The 19,510-nt window shown below is 42.6% G+C and overlaps 1 protein-coding gene across 1 annotated transcript; it reads right to left on the reverse strand.

Moving 5' to 3' along the window:
* Positions 1-1,312: 1,312 nt before the first annotated feature.
* On the reverse strand, positions 1,313-16,351 carry LOC139376007 (ras-related protein Rab-2A). Its single transcript, XM_071118039.1, has 8 exons — positions 16,132-16,351; positions 12,893-12,964; positions 11,263-11,330; positions 6,571-6,653; positions 6,064-6,156; positions 5,532-5,643; positions 4,485-4,553; positions 1,313-3,328 (listed from the first exon to the last, which is right to left on the reverse strand). The coding sequence occupies exons 1-8, from the start codon at positions 16,175-16,177 to the stop codon at positions 3,233-3,235; spliced, it is 639 nt and encodes a 212-aa protein (XP_070974140.1). The 5' UTR covers positions 16,178-16,351; the 3' UTR covers positions 1,313-3,232.
* Positions 16,352-19,510: the final 3,159 nt, after the last annotated feature.

Here is a 19,510-nt window from a genome sequence, read left to right on the forward strand (position 1 = left end):
ACTTGAATTGCATTCACTAAAATCAAACTTATATTTTTGAAACAGTTAATACAATTCATGCAGCAGGCATACTACTATCGTTTCAGAGGGTTCACTAATCTGTTCAACACAAGCTTTTCCGTTTTCACATTTCCATTCTTTACTGCTTTCAAAAGTAGGTCATGAGAATTGTAAGGATTTGATCATGTGATCTCACCTATAACATCATAAGCTGTTGCTGTGCGTGACTACCATCAAAAAACAATTTCAGGTTACATCCTAATGTTAAGGGATCTAATGGGGATGATGAGTAAAGAATATATCTCATGAACTATATCTGACTGCAATGCACCCCCACCCAACATTGATTTTTGATTTGCTGTTGGCCTATTTGACAAACCTTGCGCACTGGGCCGGTTTCCCAAAAGCATATTAAGAATTAATTGATTGTTTGAACTATAGGATCATATGGTTCTAAGGATGAACTTAGCCTTAGAATGCTTTTGGGAAACCAGGCCCAGAGCAGTGTTTATTTTATAATAGACTAAAGCACACAAATAAGGTGAAATATCCATATGTGGAATTATTTCATAACGACATAGGAGACCTAGAAATTAAATCACACTTTCAATTGAATATCACCTGAAAAGTATCAAGGCCTACCTGAAACACGTGTAACACAGAGCAAAGTGTGTTTAAAAAGCCAGTTGAATTGGTACTGGGTGCATATGCCCCTTTAACCTTAGTGTTAATATTTTAATGTGTAAATCATAGTCCAGACATACAGTAGCTTCGCAGCTCTGCACCATCTGAGGATGCAAAGCCCAAACGTGCTCCTCCCCACAATTACCAACCAACTCGGCTCCAGTATGCATCCTCTATTCATTTGAATGTGTTGACATTTGGAGAAATTGCTTGAGCCTTGCTGAAATATTCAGAAAGTATGAACGCCAACAGTCCAATATTCTAGAACACTGCTGTGTGTAGGGGTACCCATTTTGGACTATGATAAGTACATGGAAAGGGTGCAGTGATCATTTCAGAACCAAGCCTGTATGAAAGTGTTTCCCAAACTCAGTCCTGGGGACCCCAAGGGGTGCACATTTAGTTTTTTTTTGCCATAAAACTACACAGCTGATTAAAACGATTAAAGCTTGATTATTAGTTGATTATTTGAATCAGCTGTGTAGTGTGCTATGAGGAAAAAACAAAAGGTGCACCCCTTTGGTTATGAGGATGCTGCATGATCTTACAGGAATTCCAAAACTCCAGGCAGCTCTGAGGACACATGCTTCACTTTATAAATTGATAAATCAAGAGATACAATACAGTATGGATCCATATATAATCGTTTCATTCATATACCAACACAGACACTCAGAAAAGTACTATAGGGAGATGCAAAATGCAAAACGTCAACTCTAAAAAGGAAATTACAAAATGTAAGTTTAAACATTGCACATTTCTTCCACATAAATTTATATTTCATTTTATAATTTATTATTTGTGATAGCATTTTTTTTATTTTTAAGAAAAACCAACACAGCAAACGTCGGGGGGGGGGTCACAGACACTCCAGGTTCGGCTTTTCCCGCGCCGCTCTTACAACAGACGCGATGTTCACCATAATATCTACTAACAGAACGCACTGCCAAAGAAAGCAAGGCTTTACACAGCCACTCACACCTACAGGAAAACGCTGCTCTGCACTGATGCTCCACAGCGGACTGCTTGGAAAACAAAATCCTGAAGAGAAAATATGTATGCATGCAGACTTGTATGTATAAATAGAAAACTGTGTGCGCATGTAGGTACACATGTATGCATTTAGGAATGCATGTACTTTCTTAATATACGTGTATACATACACACATTTAGAGCAGGGGTTCTCAATCCTGGTCCTGGTGATCCAAAGGAGTGTACAGTTCTGTTTTTGCCATAACACTGCACACCTGAGTCAAATGACCAACTCATCATCAGGCTTCGATAATTAGAGTCAGGTGTGTAGTTCAAAAAGAAAACATGTGCACCCCTTTGGGTCCCCAGGACCTGGGTTGAGAACCAGTGATTTAGAGAATGTCTGAATGTATGCAACACATGTTTGAATGTAAAAAAAAAAAAAAAAAAGTGCTGTGTATGTGCTGTGCATGTATAAGACTATGCATATGTAGTTAGTGGAATGATTCCTTTGCAACCTGATTATTTTTTTCTATTGTTTTTCTGCTGTCCCAATCTTTTCGTTAAGGCAAACAGCTGAGATCCCTTTCCAGAGTAGAGGTGATCAAATTCTGGGGTTTGTGGTTATTGAACACAGGTAAACAACATTTTGGCATTAAAATAGATAAGATGCAGAATATTGAGCCAAAGTTTCCATACACAGTCATAGCAGATCTAGGGCACAGAGAGATAGCGAGGGGAGGGGGGAGGCAGATGGCAGGACAAACTAAAAGTCCAATCTTAAAATGGTGTCCAAGTAGGTTTTTTAGCAATACTGTTGCAGTTTCAAGCTCTATTCGTAAAGTCTAGATTTTTCCAGGAAATTCAAAGAATTCTAGCTCGGTCAACATACACCAAAGCAAGAAAGGATTACTATATATATATATATATATATATATATATATATATATACACAGAACGTGAGTGATAAATACAGAATTAAAACAGCCCTGTTTTTTCTCCTTTTAGCTTCTTCACTTCAGACATGGCCGCTGCTCGTTTCTTTTTCTCTTTTATTTCAAACTTCTGCGTTAACCACACGTTCCCAAAGCTTTCTTTCTCCCACATGAAACCAATTCAAATACTAATTGATGACCAAGCTTGTAGTGTTCGATACAATTCAGCTTTAAGTCAAAACGTCAAAAAGAAAGACATGATCCACAACTGGCTCACAGATGTACAGATAGATATGAGTCCCTATCCTAAAGCATCCTGCCTGTTTGACGTACAGATAGATATGAGACCCTTATCCTAAAGTATCCTGCCACAATAGTAACAGTAAACCCTACCATTCTACAACCCAGACAGGCTCCAATGCAGGACAAGCATTTTTGCCCCAGGACCGGGGGTACTTTAACGTGTTTTGCTTGGTATATTTTGACTGACAGTCATGGAGTATACAATTAGACTCTCCTGTGGCAAGGCTGTGTAGAGGGAGGGGTTAAGAAAATGTTAGTGAGCCCGACCAGTCCAGAAGAAACGCAAGGGGCAGGATGGGTGGTTGGGGGAGGGGGTATGAGACAGAGGGGCAGGGTGTTCAGCAGCATCCCCCTCCAGCCTGTTGGCCCCCCTGGCTACCGGAGAGTGTGGAGTTGGTGGCAGCGTGCTGGGGCCCAATCTTAATGCCGTTAGCCTGCCGAGACAAAACCAGAACATGCAAACGGTTAGTCAGGAAAATGGAACGTGATGATGGTCAGGTGTGGTTTGACGATTTAGAGTTTGAGTGTTTGTGTTTTTCTGGGGTGGATGAAATGGATATAACAATAAATATCAATGGTGACAAATTCTCTTTGGCTCACAGTCACATGCACACTCTTTTGTAAGCATCTCTCCCACACACACCAGCAAGTGGCACTTTCATCCATTGCCCCACTTTCATCTCTCCAGTCCTTTATTGGCTGAAGAGAACTCAGAGTGGCTAAAAGGCATCACTCCAATGTGAGCCTGTGCTGCTGTGGCTTTAAGCAGTAGTAGCTATTAAGTCAACTCAATCGTTCTAAATCACATTTATAGTGTTCAGGGAAGAGGAGGAGGGTGGAGAAGGGGGGGGGGGTTCTCACGACGCCTGCCAGCAAGCGACGGGAATTCTGACCAGGGCTTCCCCCCTCGTCAGTCAGCTGATGCGGTTTGGACCGTGTCCCTGGCCACACTTTCCCCCACCCCCTCTCCCCCTTATTTTACCCTTTACTACCTCTCAAAGAAAGCATACCCAACGGCTGCTCAGGGACTCGCCTCCTTCACGCTGGCTGTAACCTTGTGGGATGTGAGGAATTTATGCGCTGGCCAGCAGCCAGGGCTAGCGGAGAGAGGGAAGGAGAGAGGGAGGGGAGAAGGGAAAAACAGTGGAAGTTTTGCTCGGCTCTGCAGACTGGAACCTGCTCTGCTTCTTCTTGCCTTTCTTTAGAGGAGAGAGATGGGGTGTGGACCGCTACAAATAAGCTGATGTGGAGGGGCTGCCTCGAAAATATGAATATGGGTGCAGTGTCTCCTAGGAGCATGTGACTTCGTAACAGAGTAAGCTAACACAATGACTTTCTGGCCTTCAAATGGGTCTTTTTTCCCCCCAATAGGATTTATCCAACGTCTGCTCTGTCAAGGTTTTATCCTCGTCACTCTGTTTCTGACGTGGGCTTAGAGCACTACGAAGGGAGCAAGGGCATTTGACCACTTGGCCATATCTCAGTTGATGACTTAAATCTAAGAAGTCAAGTCATGTCAAGAAGATGGTCTTTGTCAAAGCTGCGGTGTACAAAATGGACACCAAATGTGTCTCTCCCATGTCAAATGACCTCATTGTTGATGTCGAAGACACCCTCCTGGATCTTCTCGTAGATCTCCTTCGCTGTGTTGATGAATGCCTGAAAACAGAGAGTGCCTAGTCAGTATAGGATCAGAGCTGAAATCCACAACATCTAGATGTGACCGTTGTAATAACTGATAAACTCCCCTGCAAGATATCAAGCCTTGGACCAGTCAAACCATATACGTGGTTCTCGTTAACTGAATAAGTTCTAAAAGAGTGTGATTTACAGGAGTTTAGCCTCTGGCTTGTTACCACAGATAACACATCTACGTCACTCCGCTGTACAAACATCGCAAGCAGACGTATAAAGAGAGCCTTAGTTTTAGCCTGAATGTACAGCATGGTAGGCCTTATATAATCATTAAGTACACCTCAAAAGCGAGACTAGTCCAGGGTGCCCATCTATAGTAAATACTGCCTGTAAATTCAGCTTTTTACCACAGACGGAGGCCTACTTCAGAATCTGAAAGTAAATGTGCACCTCAGTTTAGCTCAGGAGGCTCTGGCCTGATCTGGTCCCCTCTAACCTCCCTGCCTCTTCACACATGAAATTGTTTAACAGCAACAGATGGGTTTCCCTCAGCCTGAGGCAGAGCTCCCCCACCTGACCATGGAGGCCCAGGGCATAACCCAGGGACCCAGCATTATCCTCAACACATTACTCTCCATATAGTGCATACGGTAGTAGCATGGGAGCCTGATTGGCATTCGGCTGTCACTTAGGACAGGAGAGCAGAGGGGAGGCTATGAATGTAGGCGATGTACACGTCACTGAGGGAGAGGAGAGGTATCGGAAGGATTCAGGAGACACTAATGAGACAAATGAATCATATCAGGGGTTTCTGCTGGGGGGAGGGGTTATATAAACCAGTCTCCCCCTGCCTTAAATCCTCAGAGAGCCTGGCTACCCAGCACACTGAAGAACAGATGTGTATGTGTGCGTTGGAGTGTTTGAGAGGTGGGTATATTAATAGGCAAACGTGTCAGTTCAAACAAACAAATGCACACACAATTTAGTGTGAGCAGGAGGTACCTCTTCTACATTGGATGCGGTCTTGGCGGAGGTCTCCATGAAGATAAGGCCGTGCTCTCTGGCGAAGGCCTCTCCCTCCTCCTTCTTCACCTCTCTCCTGGACTCCAGGTCACTTTGAGGAAAACGCCACACACATTTAGTATTTCACACACATTACCATAGACCTGTTATGCTAGCATGGTCTTGTGTCTCTCTGTTTTATTGCAAATGTTAATTCATTCGGTTACGTTTTCCAGTTAGGAGATATGTCATTAACTAGAGGAGACACGAGCACACAGGGAGCAGGGCTGTGAACTGGGTGGGCGTATCTCAATTGTCAAAAATGGCTTCCTCCCACTTTTTCCTTTCCTTCATTTGAAAGCAAAGAACACAAAACATCCACCATTTAGACTTGACATAACCCATGCTTTAAGATAAGACAAAATTAAGAAAGGTTGGCATTTCAGACCTTCGAGGCATAGCCTGTTTAGTAGCCATGACAACCATGACTAGGTTGTTTGGTAACCATGAGTGACAGGGAGATGAATCTGACCTCTTGTTCCCAATGAGCATGATGACCATGTTGGAGTTGGAATGTTGGCGAGCGTCCTCTAACCAGGTTGTCAAGTGGTTGAAGGTGTCCCTTCTAAAACAAAAACAGTTGAGCAACACTTAACATAAGAACAATAAATGTTCCTTTCCTAGTAAACTAATGCATAAACATGTCCTTCATTAGGTGAATGTAGGTCCCTTTTGTAACAACAGTTGACCCACATGAGCAAAATAAGGGCATTGGGGCGGGAGATTAAATTACATCCAAAATGTATTATACAAACAAATCTCAGTAGCTCCAACTATTGTTAAACTGAATGAACTTGATAAGAAAACAACATTTCCTTTCCTCTTAAACAAACTAATATGTATATATATATATATATATATACATATATATTTTTTTACATTTCTCAAGAGCAATAGTCATGTCCTAAATCCTAGGGTAGACTTAGTGACCAGTGTTTACATAGATAAGACCTGGGGAGAAAATGGCCACCAGACTGACCTTGTGATGTCATACACGAGCAGGGCGCCAGCTGCCCCTCTGTAGTAAGACCGGGTGATGGAGCGGAAGGACTCTTGGCCGGCCTGACACACACACACAATTAGTGCCAAAGACAAACAGACATAGTACACACACACACACACACACACACACACACACAGACGCTCTGTTAAAGCAAAGACAAAGTTCAGCACAGAAGCATAGTAACCCATAGAAAGGGTACAAACAAGAGCCAGCAGTACTTCAAAGTAGTAGTAAGCTGAACAAAGCAACTACTCTTAAAGGAGTCTTACTTCAAGTGCTCAAGGGTGTGTTGGACAAAATACCAACACAGATGTACTGTGTTACTAGGGTCAGGGGTTCTTCTGAGCCCATGTCCTGAAAAACTCCTGGCCCGAGCCATGTTTTACTCATGCATGTCCTGCCTAGTGCCTACTACACTCCTCCAGTCCAGGCTTTCCAGCAGCTTTCTCCTAATCCATATAGATTCCCAACACCGTAGATATTCCCAACCAGAGAGCCAAGCCTCCTGATTTTCCCTGTGCAGAGGCAGAGCACAGGCAAACCCCTGTCACTGTGTACAAAAGGCTCCTCTCTTTCTCTGCATCCCATACCTGACTGACTGAGTCCTCATAAACAAGGGGCTCATTGTGTTCCACTATAGCCCACAATACCACATTCTACCTCTCTCCCCAAACTCAGTGTTGGGTTAAAACAGCAGGCAGATAGATGCCATTGTCACTGTTCCCTGGCTAGCAGTCGTTGTACCTTGGCCTACTCTATGCTGTTCTACATCAATTCCAGCCTGGCAGCAGGTGAGTGAGAACCAGGCAGCCCAGCACTGCAGCACATTTGAATTCAATAAGGCCCAGTCAGTGAGTCAGTGGCAACAGTCCCCCTGAGGCAGCTGCTAACGTTGGAGCTAATGGAGGCCATTGTGAATAAATGATGAATGACACCTTTATGCCTGCCATCTGCCGGATCTCAAAGGTTACAGGAAGACCAGAAATGCAGATTTTGGCTATTACATCACTCCCAGGCCAGGCAGTACCTCCCTACTCCTCCTCCTGTGCTCACACACACACGCCGGAACACACACTGATACAGCTACACAGCCGTACCCACGCCCTGTGTTTGATTTGAACTCTGTCTTGACAGGGTGAACATGTAGTGGTCTGGGGATGTAAGCTAAGCCACAGACCATTCTAAGAGGGTATATTCATAGTGGTGTTTTGAAAATATAAAAGTGAAATTGTAATTTCTCAAAATGGAAGCTAGATTACCAAAGTGCCCAATCAAAGGTTGCCATTCTTATCCCCCTTGGCATCTATTTCTGCTGAATTCCAGCCTTACCTTTTCATCAACCAAAATGCACCTGTGTTGCCATGTGGCCTAGTAAGCACACAGCAGCTGGCTTGGTCTGAAGGCCAAAAGGCCTATAGGGCCTCGACTTGCACCATCCATCAGAATTACTGCTGAGAGATTCAATTCTTATTTATAGAACTGTGTCTCCCCCTACAGGCCAATAGAAATACTACACTAACACCAAGATCACCATATCCTGTAGTGTTCATATTTCCTCAGCACAGTCAGTAGGGCACTATAAAATCCAGGTTAAGTAGAAAATGGACGAAATCATGGAATCCAAACTTTTAAATGGAATTCAACAATATATTCAACTTGAAATTAATACATTTGCCCAAGTTAATCATATGACATGAACAAACGGCATCAGTGTATTTTCCTGCAACGGCACAGGAATGCCTCTGTGTGTGTGTGTGGTGTGCGTGTATGCCTACACTTTATGTAACCGTCAGTGATGATGGTAATGATTAGCTTCTTCTGGTAGATATGGAAAGGCTTCCCCAAAAATATCCTCAATTTAACAAAAAAAAAATATACTACAAAAGTAGCCTATGGCAGATCGATATGATGATAGTTTATCAATCCAGTGCCAATTTGTTTTGCACGCCCCCAAAAATAAAAACATTTTTCCTAAACCTCAAAAGTCTCATGTGGTTTAAGCAGTGTTGTGTACTTAAAGAACTACAAATTGGATGTTCTATATATTTTAAGTATGATTTAGAGAGCAAAATAGATAAATGAAAAGAAACCTAGAAAAACAAAATGGGGGAAAAATATGGAATTTGGGTAAATTCTAAAAAAATCAGGCCAAAAAATGTAAACAGATTTTAATGGGCCCTAGCAAAGCACAGGGAATCCCACATAATTAACAGTAGGGCACACTGAGAAACCCTAATTAACACTTCAATCTTTACTCCTAATTAGGGATGTTAAATGGTTAACGGCTAATTGGCTAGGCACTGAAAACACATTTGACTGGTCATGCTTATCAGTCTATAGGTTAATTTGTATAATTTAGTGTAATTAAAAATTCCGGTGTGTGTTAGTCGTCATGCACCTTATTTATCACATGCGCACAGCATACAGAGCCTAGTTTGAGGAGCGGAATAGCCTATCAAATCAAACTCCAATTTATTTGTCACATATTTCATAAACAAGAGGTGCAGACTAGCAGTGAAATTTTTACATATGGAGCCTTCTCAACAACGCAGAGAGAAAAGACAATAGAAAAGTAACACGTAATAATAAAAGTAAACAATAAGTAACGATAACATGTCTTTATACACGGGGTACCATTCCTGAGTTGATGTGCAGAGGTACGAGATAATTGAGGTAGGTATGTACATATAGCTAGGAATAAAGTGACTAGGCAACAGGACAGAAACAGTAGCATGTGATGAGTCCAAAAGAAGTTAGTGCAAAAAGGGTCAATGCAGATAGTTAAATAGTTAACCAATAGCCACCCGGACTAACTATTTAACAGCCTTATGACTTGGGGGTAGAAGCTGTTCATGGTCCTGTTGGTTCCAGACTTGGTGTATTGGTACCGCTTGCCGTGCGGTAGCAGAGAGAATAATCTATGACTTGGGTGGCTGGAGTCAGAGGTCCTAGAAGGAAGGGAGCTCGGCCCCAATGGGCCGTACTCACTAACCTCTGCAGCGCCTTACGGTCAGATGGCAGTAATTGTCATACCAAGCAGTCATGGAGCCAGTCAAGATACTCTCAAATGGTGCAGCTGTAGAACTGAGTATCTGAGGGTCCATACCAAATCATTTCAGCTCCTGAGGGGGAAGAGAAATTATTCTACCCTTTTCATGACTGTGTTGATGTGTGTGGACCATGATAGATACTAAGTGATGTGGACACAGAGGAACTTGAAGATCTCGACCAGCTCCACTACAGCCCTGTCAATGTGAATGGGGGTGTGCTCGGCCCTCCTTTTTCTGTAGTCCACAATCAGCTCCTTGCTGACATTGAGGGAGAGGCTGTTGTCTCATTGTCGTCGGTGATCAGGCCTACCACCGTTGTGTCATCAGCAAACTTAACGGTGTTGGAGTCGTGCTTGGCAACGCAGTCGTGGTTGAACAGGGAGTACAGGAGGGTACTAAGCACGCACCCCCAAGGGGCCCATGTTGAGGGCCAGCTGTGTTGTTGCCTACCCACACCACCCGGGGACGGTCTGTCAGGAAGCCCAGGATCCAGTTGCAGAGGGAGGTTTTCAGACCCAGGGTCCTTAGCTTAGTGATGAGCTTGGAGGACACTATGGTGTTGAACACTGCGCTGTATCACCCATCAGACAGCCCTAGAGCAGCTGCTCAAAGAGCTGGTACTGGACTGAAATGTGCTTTTGTAAGCCCAGGCATTAAGCAACATAACATTTCTAAAATGCAATCGCATGTTAAACTGTTTTGACAGTAGCTATTTTTAATCGTGGCCATCTCAATCTAAACTGGTAATTAAAGCACGCCTCCCATTTGTTATTCGAGTGCCTAGGCTATAGTCAACAGTATGCAGGCTATCAGCGCGTCACCACCACTTTGCAACGTGAGCTTGAGGCAGTGATTGTTTGAAACCTGAACGTTTTACTTTACTTCATATTATGAGTCATGTCTTACCTTGCTTCAAAGTAGCCTAGCCGAAATCCAGCCATAGAAAAGTGGAGGCAGGTATTTTAGAAAAAAAGACTTCAGGCCATCAAATCAGCATTTCTCTGTGGTTCTATTGGTCAACTTTTGTTGTCCAGAAACCAAAGTCACAATCCTAGTCATATTAGCAACCCATCCTAGTCATATTAGCAACCCATCCTAGTCATATTAGCAACCCATCCTAGTCATATTAGACTCCCCCTCGTTCTAACAGATATTTTCATTATGGAACCACTCTCATTATGCGTACTGTTTAAAACAGTGTTTTCCTGTAAACTGCATTTTGGTAAATGTTTGAAAAATACATTTTTTTTGCTGCTTCATTACAAGAGTTGAATGTTCAATAGTAGACTATAGCCTTTTGACTCCAAGATTTAAAAATCTCCTTATCACCGATAAGATACCGATGTACCGAAGAGTATTTCCCGAGAATATCACGATTACAGTCGACCCCTGATAAGTGCACTTGAGATAAGCCAAGTATAAACTGTTTAATTGGCAGAATGAACCTGTATCACTTCAACAGTACATTGACTACATTCTTTATGATTGAACTGCATGCAGTAGTTGACAACTGATATGAGAACTGTCTCACACTGCTGCATGTATCAGGAGTCGACTGTATCGTGTGTTCAGGTAAAGAATCATATCTGTTCAATGTGAAACAGGGCAGGTATCTTACCGTGTCCCAGATCTGCAGCTTGATCTGTTTACCATCTATGGTGATCATCCGCGCCCCAAACTCCACACCTGGGAAAGACACACCCACCACAAGGACACAGTCAGTCTACAACTCATTTGCATGAAAACACTAATACCAAGATTCAATGGAAATCATGAATGGTTAGTACTATAAGGGATCCTTGGGATGTCCCTACCCTAAATTTAGCCTAAACATTTTTTAAAATGTCAACTTCATTGACTCTAGTCAGAGTGTAGCCTGGTCAGGTCATGTGGTATGGTAAAAACCTTGGCGCTAATCATGAGGTGTAATCCTAAACCCCAAACTAACTTTAATCACTAGCCCTATTAACCATAACCCACTAACCCTAACCACCAAGACCATGGTTGCCCTAGCACTAGATTGATGATTAGTTGGTTATTTGAATCAGCGGGGGGGGGGGGGGGGGGGGGGGGGGGGGGTGCTGGTCTGGGTTTGGGAAACACTGTTCTAGAACCCCTCCCCTGCCTCCACCACAGAAACACCCTAAAAGCCTATGGTGACTAATGGTTAGAGTTGACACAGTGTAGTAGAGGAGGCAGACAGGCACTGGCCAAACATTTGTGTTAAGAGTGAGGTGTTCTGTTATTTGTGTCTGGAAGTAGCTAGCAAGCTAAAATAAAATCCATCTCCCTCATCGTCAGAGGTTAGACCAGAGGAGTGATGAAAATATTAAGAAATTAATTAAGACAAGGGCAAGGCGTGACATTAACGCTTGTCCGCTTGCCCGGGGCAACTAAAGAAAAGTCCGATATGGAGATCACAACATGGAAACAATTAGGCTGCGCCAATCAGAATTGGAACAAAGCCTTTACACCCAGCAGCTCTCCAAATGGAGGGTTGACGGATCACGTGTTTTATACAGTAGCATATCAGTGCAGTATTTCACTTTGTGGGGGGGGTAAGAGCCTTGCTCAAGGCCACAACGGCAGGAGATATAATGCATGGGATCAGAGACCAGCAGCCTTATATTGTCAATACAAGTGAAAATAATGAATGTTATTTTGTGAAGTGGGTCCTTGCGTCACCCCATTATTTTTATTTCTACTTTGCACATTCTTCCACTGCAAATCTACCATTCCAGTGTTTTACTTGCTATATTGTATTTACTTTACCACCATGGCCTTTTTTGCCTTTACCTCCCTTATCTCACCTCATTTGCTCACATCGTATATAGACTTGTTTCTACTGTATTATTGACTGTATGTTTGTTTATTCCATGTGTAACTGTGTCGTATGTGTCGAACTGCTTCGCTTTATCTTGGCCAGGTCGCAATTGTAAATGAGAACTTGTTCTCAACTTGCCTACCTGGTTAAATAAAGGTGAAATAAAATAAAAATAAATCATACAACTCAATTTGTCACCTTTTTTGGCCCATGGTGTTATACCTTTTTTGGGGGAGGGGCAAGTGACCTGAGCTCTCAGACAAATGTCTAAAAAGGTTCATGCCAAGAACCTGGACGTGGAGATCTGAGCTGAGCATAGATGATTTAATTGAGGACCCTCCAGTGCAGCTAGGCAGTGCAGAGGCAGGATACATTTCAATCACGGTCGTTGTTAAACGTTATAATGAATATAGAGGAGCCTTACCGATAGTGAGGTCGTGCACCGGCTGAAACCGCTTGTCTGTGAACTGTAATAATAGGCATGATTTCCCCACACCTGTAAAACAAACATGCACAGTTAAACAGAGGCACACACAGGAACAAATAGGCACTCTGTCTGCATAACTAACATCATTTAGCCAGTCACACACACACACGTTGGAAAACCAACAACACATCTGGTCGCACACACACATTAAAGAAGTTGAATCCCAGTCTTTGATATGATGTGTCAGAGAACAAAAAATTACATAAGGAGGGTAATTTAATGAGATAAAAATGTCAGACTGTATCAGGCCCTACAGCCCTCTGACTACACCCACACACACACAATGGTAAAGAAGCTCATAGTCAGTCTTGCTGAAGCCAAGAGGCTTGTCAAACAAGTAGAATTCTGGTTGTCATATTTTTCTGGGGTAGGTAGAGGATGCATTAAAACACATTCAGGGTGAGATATCGTTTTATTCCCTCAATGGTCCAGGGTGAGATAGTGTTATCCGATCCTGGATCAGTGGTTAAGATGAGCCATTTCCTCCTCAAGCTTGTTTCTTTAGGAGGACCTGTGTTCGAGGCACTGTCAACATGATGATGAAGCTCCTGATAGGGATGGACATTTTATCAAAAATGTCAACACACAAATGTCATGACTCATGAGGTTGTTTGGTGTGATGAAACAAAGATATTCCCAGGTAGCACTGACCATAATGAATGCAATAATTAGCCTAATGATGGGCGGCTAACTCCATTTATTACAAATTACACCTAAATATAATGTGTGGCGTGCGCCTGTGTGAATAAAAGAAAAGTCAATCGTGACAGTGAAACACACTGCCATATCGTGGAGGAGGGACCTGTGAAAACATGTGTCCTGCACTGTATGGTTATAATGCAAACAGGTGAAACCTTTAGGACACCAGAGAAGGCTATCATTAGTGTTTCTATGGGTTACCACCACCGTTGCTAGGCAGGGGAGTCAGGGTGATAGAAGACATCATGAGAAGGATGTAACAAAACAAAGCTGTCACCCTTTTAACTGTGTACCTGCTAGACAATCAGCCTCTAGCACTGAATAGATAGTCCATCTGGTTCTTTAGTGGTCAGGTCATTATCTTAAAGCAACAGCAATTAGACAGGGGTGCCAAATCAAAGACTAGCCTAATTACACCCCCCCCCCCATCACTAATTGAAATACTGCATTTGATTGGGCAGGAAGAGGTGTACAACTGGATTTTGATTCAGGTGAAAACTACGGTTTATGGTATGGAGGCTGAGAAATAATGCATCCTTTTGGATAGGGGTTTCTCAACTATCACCTCATCTAGCCAAGTTACCAACCACATAGCGTAGACTATATCTAACTGCTTGAACAGCTGGGATAGCCATAACTAAACAGCAAAGTCATGTAGAATGTGAGTGGGTAATGTGAAAACACTGAATGATCAACAGCTTGGGTTGCAGGGGGTCACATGATGGCCCCCAGTGAAGCCAGGGCGATGACAGGTCTGCAGTGTTGCAACTAGAGCTGTGACGATACCAGTATGGCAAAAAAATTCCATGGCAGAAATGAAAACAAAGCAGACCAAACTCTTTGGTCCTTTAAAAACCTACTGTATGTAAAATATTGTGTGCTATAGTTTAGAAAATAAATGTGACTCGATGACAACATGATGTTTGTTTCCACATTAGGGCTGTTTTTCTTGATGTGTAATCCCTTCGTGTTTTCTTTCCTAACCACAATACTAACGAGTATCGCGATACTGGTATCGTCCTGACCCTATTAATTATACAAATAAAACAAGGGGGAAAACTCTGCTGGATGTAGCCTGGGAAAAATGCACTGACAGATTTGTACTCCCAAATGCTGACCACTGTTTTGGGTTGGAAATGATGTCTCCAGTTTGAAACAAGCTAAATATGATATGTGGTCCTGTAAGCAAATAGTCTGGTTCAAGTAAAATTCTGCCCTTTCATCTCAGAGAAATGCAGGGGAGCATGCTGCTTAATCTGTTATTGGCCTTCCTGCAAACAGGGTACACTTCCCTTCACTGATACTTTCAAACAGAATAAACCACAGTAAATTGGTACTTTTCAAAAAAGGCAGCATGTACCCTTTGAATGTACAAGCCTTATTGATCAATTAATAAACTGAAGTGATGGAAGTCTTAGCATCACAACATTCCCCCTGTGGTCTTGAGATGCCAACCAGGTACATGTGTTTATTTCTCAGAATCAAACACTGTCAATCTGTAGTCAGAGAGATAGGTCATCTCAGTATCCCTCGTTTTCCCTGGGTAATATGCATAGCAAGCGGTGCTGCTATTAGGCTATTTCAAGTCTATATATTTCAAGGATCCGGGTTGACCAATAGATGTATAACAGATCTAATCAAATAAGATGCACATAGTTGTACTGTTTTTGATAAACAAGTACCTACGTCGCCTGCTTCTAATGCAACCTGCAATAAATTATCTGGACAAAAATGTAGGTTGGCTTTGGCAGCATCCACAATATTTGGGAAACCTACTCAGTCCGCCTCGTCTAGGTAAACAAACGACAGTGAACTGCTTAACCTCATTAACATAACACCCGTGTAAAAGTACATTTTAACAACACGAGCATAAACAGCTAAACTAGAATACTGCCGTAGTAGGCAACCGTACAAAAAAGTAGGTAAAACGCCATTTCGAGGGAGGGCGCTTGGTGCTTGTGGCCTAGCAATACAACAGCGCAACAACAAAAAAACAGACAGCCCAAAACCTTGGCTTGACTCTGTCCAAGTGACTGACATAGCCAGTGCTGACGCCCATGTTGTAGAGAACCTGTCAAACTAGCTGTTTTTTTATGTCGCTGTAAACAGCTACTTTGCCAACGTTAACGTTACCTTGCTAGCTAATAGGCTAAGTAGCAAAACTAGCTTAGCACCCCCACCCTCAGTGCACAACCGAAGGACAATAGGCAGTCGGCTTGTTGGATATGTTGCTAAATTAACACGCTACTAGTTGACCACAACATTATGCGATGTAAGGTGGGAATTTTTTGGGAGGATTATGTCACGTTAATGACAAGCTATTAACGACGTTTGCAAGCGAGAAATCTGTCAGTCATCCCACCTCCCGCGTCCCCGCTTTTACCACGTCACATTGGACTCTCCAACACTGCGGAAATAAAAGATATCTTCTTGCTAACTACCGTTAGCAATATTTGCTGCTATTGACTAGTGCTTACCTGTGTCTCCGATAATGATGTATTTGAAAAGGTATGCATATGCCATGGCCACTGGGTCCTGTGTCAACCTTCCTCTGCCGTTGTTTTGTGTAATTGAAACCGTATGAAAATGGTCTATGTAATCGTTAAATCTTCCCCTTTCTAGCCTCCTTTCGCTCTTCGACGGGAAGGAACAAATAACACCTCCAAGCTTCAGCTGACAACGTCATACGTTCCGCCCTCGCCACGCAAACTAAAAGAAATTATTCACCCCAGTTGCCACTGGTAGTAGGCTATTAATTTATATTGTGTCACTTATACTCTTTAAAACAAATATAAACCTGATTAACTAAACAATTTGCAAGACATGTAATTAATGTGCAGATGATATAGCATAGCTGTTTAGACCTGCACAATCTGATGTAGGCCTGGTAGTCCTTGTTAAAAAAAAAGGGTCCCCCTTAACGCATTCCAAGGAGCACCTGTAAATCCATTTGTTTTCATTCTTTGATAGTTGCTTGCAGATTATTTAACCCCTTATGACATGTCAATATTAATTTTATTGGGAGCAGAGACAGGTCAGTGAAAGACACTCAAAAGGGGTGCATGACATGTCCACCAGAACTGTTGGAGAGCAGAATGACAACGAGGTAAGTATTTTCTCTTTAACAGGAAATAGTTGATTACCAAAGCAATGCATATTCTGCTGTGGTGTACATGACCATGAAGATACACAAATCAGGCTACTATTCTGGAACCCACTCAGACCTGTGATACCAGAAGTGCCCTATTACTTCAATATTTTTTCTTAATTGATTTGCCATTTCTTTTAAAATGCTGAAAACTCCACTTATGTATACGGGAAAACCCATTCTGGGCAAATCTCCTGTGGAACAAGAATAACAATTATTTACATCACAGCTACTTCAGCCATATGTTATATTACTGCAAAATAAAAGCTCTTCTATTGAAATGTATTCATTTAGGAAGGACTGTCCAGAGTTATACCTCAATAGGGTAGAGTGCATGGGGCAAGTTTCTGCCTGCCAACCTGGGAGCAATCAAATGGCACAGCCTGTCTGCCAACCTGGGAGCAATCAAATGGCACATTATTTGTAGTGAATACCTCAGCATTGGGCTCACTTTTGTCGACCAACTCCGTATGGCCTGATCCCAGACAATCTGAGGGAGCAATGGGAATCAAGCTACAGAGAAATAGATTAATCCACTGAAGTGTCTGTATAAAGAATATAAATAACAGGTTCTTTATGGAGTTGTCTTTGTCATCAGGCAGATGAACCCCTTTCTTTTTGCCACCAATGACCCAGCTGAGCCAGCCTCCACTGTTTGGTGATTTCTGTACTGCAGGGGTCTCAGGCTAATTGGCTTGGCCTCTGGTTGGTGGTGGTCATCATAGCAGGGTCCACAACATATCTACTTTGGATATCTGTGACAAATGGGAGAAGTCAGGAGACTCCGCTCATGTCACTACACAGAACAATCACTACTAGCTGACAGTAGGAGCATCTTGCTCTGATACTCTGTTACAGCCCAAAGTATAACAGCCTTACCACCATATGAATAGCAGCCATTCCTCCAAACTGCCAGCGTACCTGAGCAGAGGGAGGGGATCCTCTCCACAGGTATCATTGCTCCACCACCACCACCACCTCCCATCATCCCCATGCTAGAAAAGGAAATGCCCAGATTCTGCACTCAAATCTCATTTTATTTGTCATATACGCCGAATACAACCTTACCGTGAAATGCTTATTTACAGGCCCTTAACCAACAATGCAGTTGAAGAAATAGATTTAAGAAAATATTTACTAAATAAACTGAAGTAAAAAATGTAATAAAAAGTAACACAATAAAACTAAGTCAATGTGCAGGGATACAGGTTACCCAAGGTCATTTGTACATGTAGGTAGGAGTAGAGTGACTAGGCATAGATAATAAACAGTGAGTAGCAGCAGTGTAAAACAAAAAAGGGGAGGGTCAATGTAAATACTCCGGGTGGCCATTTCATTAATTGTTCACTATGCTGGGCGACTTTAACAACACCAGTCTGAGCCATGAGCTGTACAGTTACAAACAACTGTTGAAAGGCCACACAAGAAATCCGAAAACCTTAGATCACTGTTACAACACCATCAAAGGAGCATACCACGCTACCCCCGCTCCCCCCTGGGGAACTCTGACCATGTGATGATCCAACTCATCCCCTTATACAGACAGAAACTGACAACCGCCAAGCATTTTTTTTAAACGGTGAGGAAATGGACCGGTGAGGTCATAGGGAAATTTAAGGACAGCCTGGAATCCAACGATTGGGATATTTTTAAAAATAACAATACCACAATTCAGGATTTTTGACAGGGTTACATCTTACATTGGTATCTGTTAGGAAAACTGCATTCCAACCAGCACATTGTCACATTCAGCAAAGACAAACCCTGGTTCAATGCAGAGCTGAAAGGTCTATGCTCTGCCAAAGGTAAGGCACATAGGAGTGGTAATATGGACCATTACAGAGTGGAATAGCAGCAACTGAATTGACAATGGACATTACAAGGAGAGGCTAGAACAACAACTCTCCACCTATGAATAAACAGGTACAAAGTATTTTGGTTTAGGCATATGCTCTGGGGTCCTAGAATCTAATAACATCAAGACTGGACACTATATCATCAATGATTTGTTGTATATCTGTGATGTTTTAGCCTACTTCTCACTATTTCTAAATATTTCTGTAATTTTTTTTCTCCCATTATAGCTCTAACATGGTTGACCTTGACAAAGCCCTTGGCACCATTTTTCTTGCGCGCTGTTGTGTAACCGAGTGCAGGCCAGGTTAGGTTGACTAATACCAGGTGTGATGAGACCTTGGTGAGGCCGCCCAGAGGAAGGAGCAGGTGAGAGGGAATAGGGAATTGGTGTTGGTGATTTGAGATCTAAATTTGACTCAGTTTTTGAAGAATAATTTATAGTTTGCCCAAAACTGTTACAAGGTGTTGTTTTGCTAATTTCGACATTTGCCAGCTCAACATGGATTGATAGAACCTGTGTATAGTGTTAGGCAGAGCTCCCTATGCTCTTGTTTAAACCTGGGGTAGCGTAGTATGTCAGCGTTCCATAGCCTATAGGCCTATTCTTGTCTACTCTGAAAAAGAGATTTGCTAATCTCAATATGATTGAGGTGGCAGGTAGCCTAGTGGTTAGAGCGTTGGGCCAGTAACCGAAAGGTTGCTAGATTAAAATCCCTGAGCTGACAAGGTAAAAATCCGTCGTTCTGCCCTGAACAAGGCTGTCAACCCACTGTTCCTAGGCCGTCATTGTAAAAAAGAATGTGTTCTTAACTGGCTTGCCTAGTTAAATAAAAATGATCTCATTTTTTGAT

Source organism: Oncorhynchus clarkii, chromosome 20 (genome assembly GCF_045791955.1).
Source record: "Oncorhynchus clarkii lewisi isolate Uvic-CL-2024 chromosome 20, UVic_Ocla_1.0, whole genome shotgun sequence".
Lineage (NCBI taxonomy): Eukaryota > Metazoa > Chordata > Actinopteri > Salmoniformes > Salmonidae > Oncorhynchus > Oncorhynchus clarkii.

Bases quoted from the DNA above. Each gene is read 5' to 3' on its own strand.
- LOC139376007 (XM_071118039.1), bottom strand. From the start codon at position 16,177: ATGGCATATGCATACCTTTTCAAATACATCATTATCGGAGACACAG. The intron at 11,331-12,892 runs GTAAGGCTCCTC...TGTCTTTCCCAG, and splicing joins GGTGCACGACCTCACTATCG to GTGTGGAGTTTGGGGCGCGG. The intron at 5,644-6,063 runs GTCAGATTCATC...TTTTCCTCAAAG, and splicing joins ATGCTCATTGGGAACAAGAG to TGACCTGGAGTCCAGGAGAG.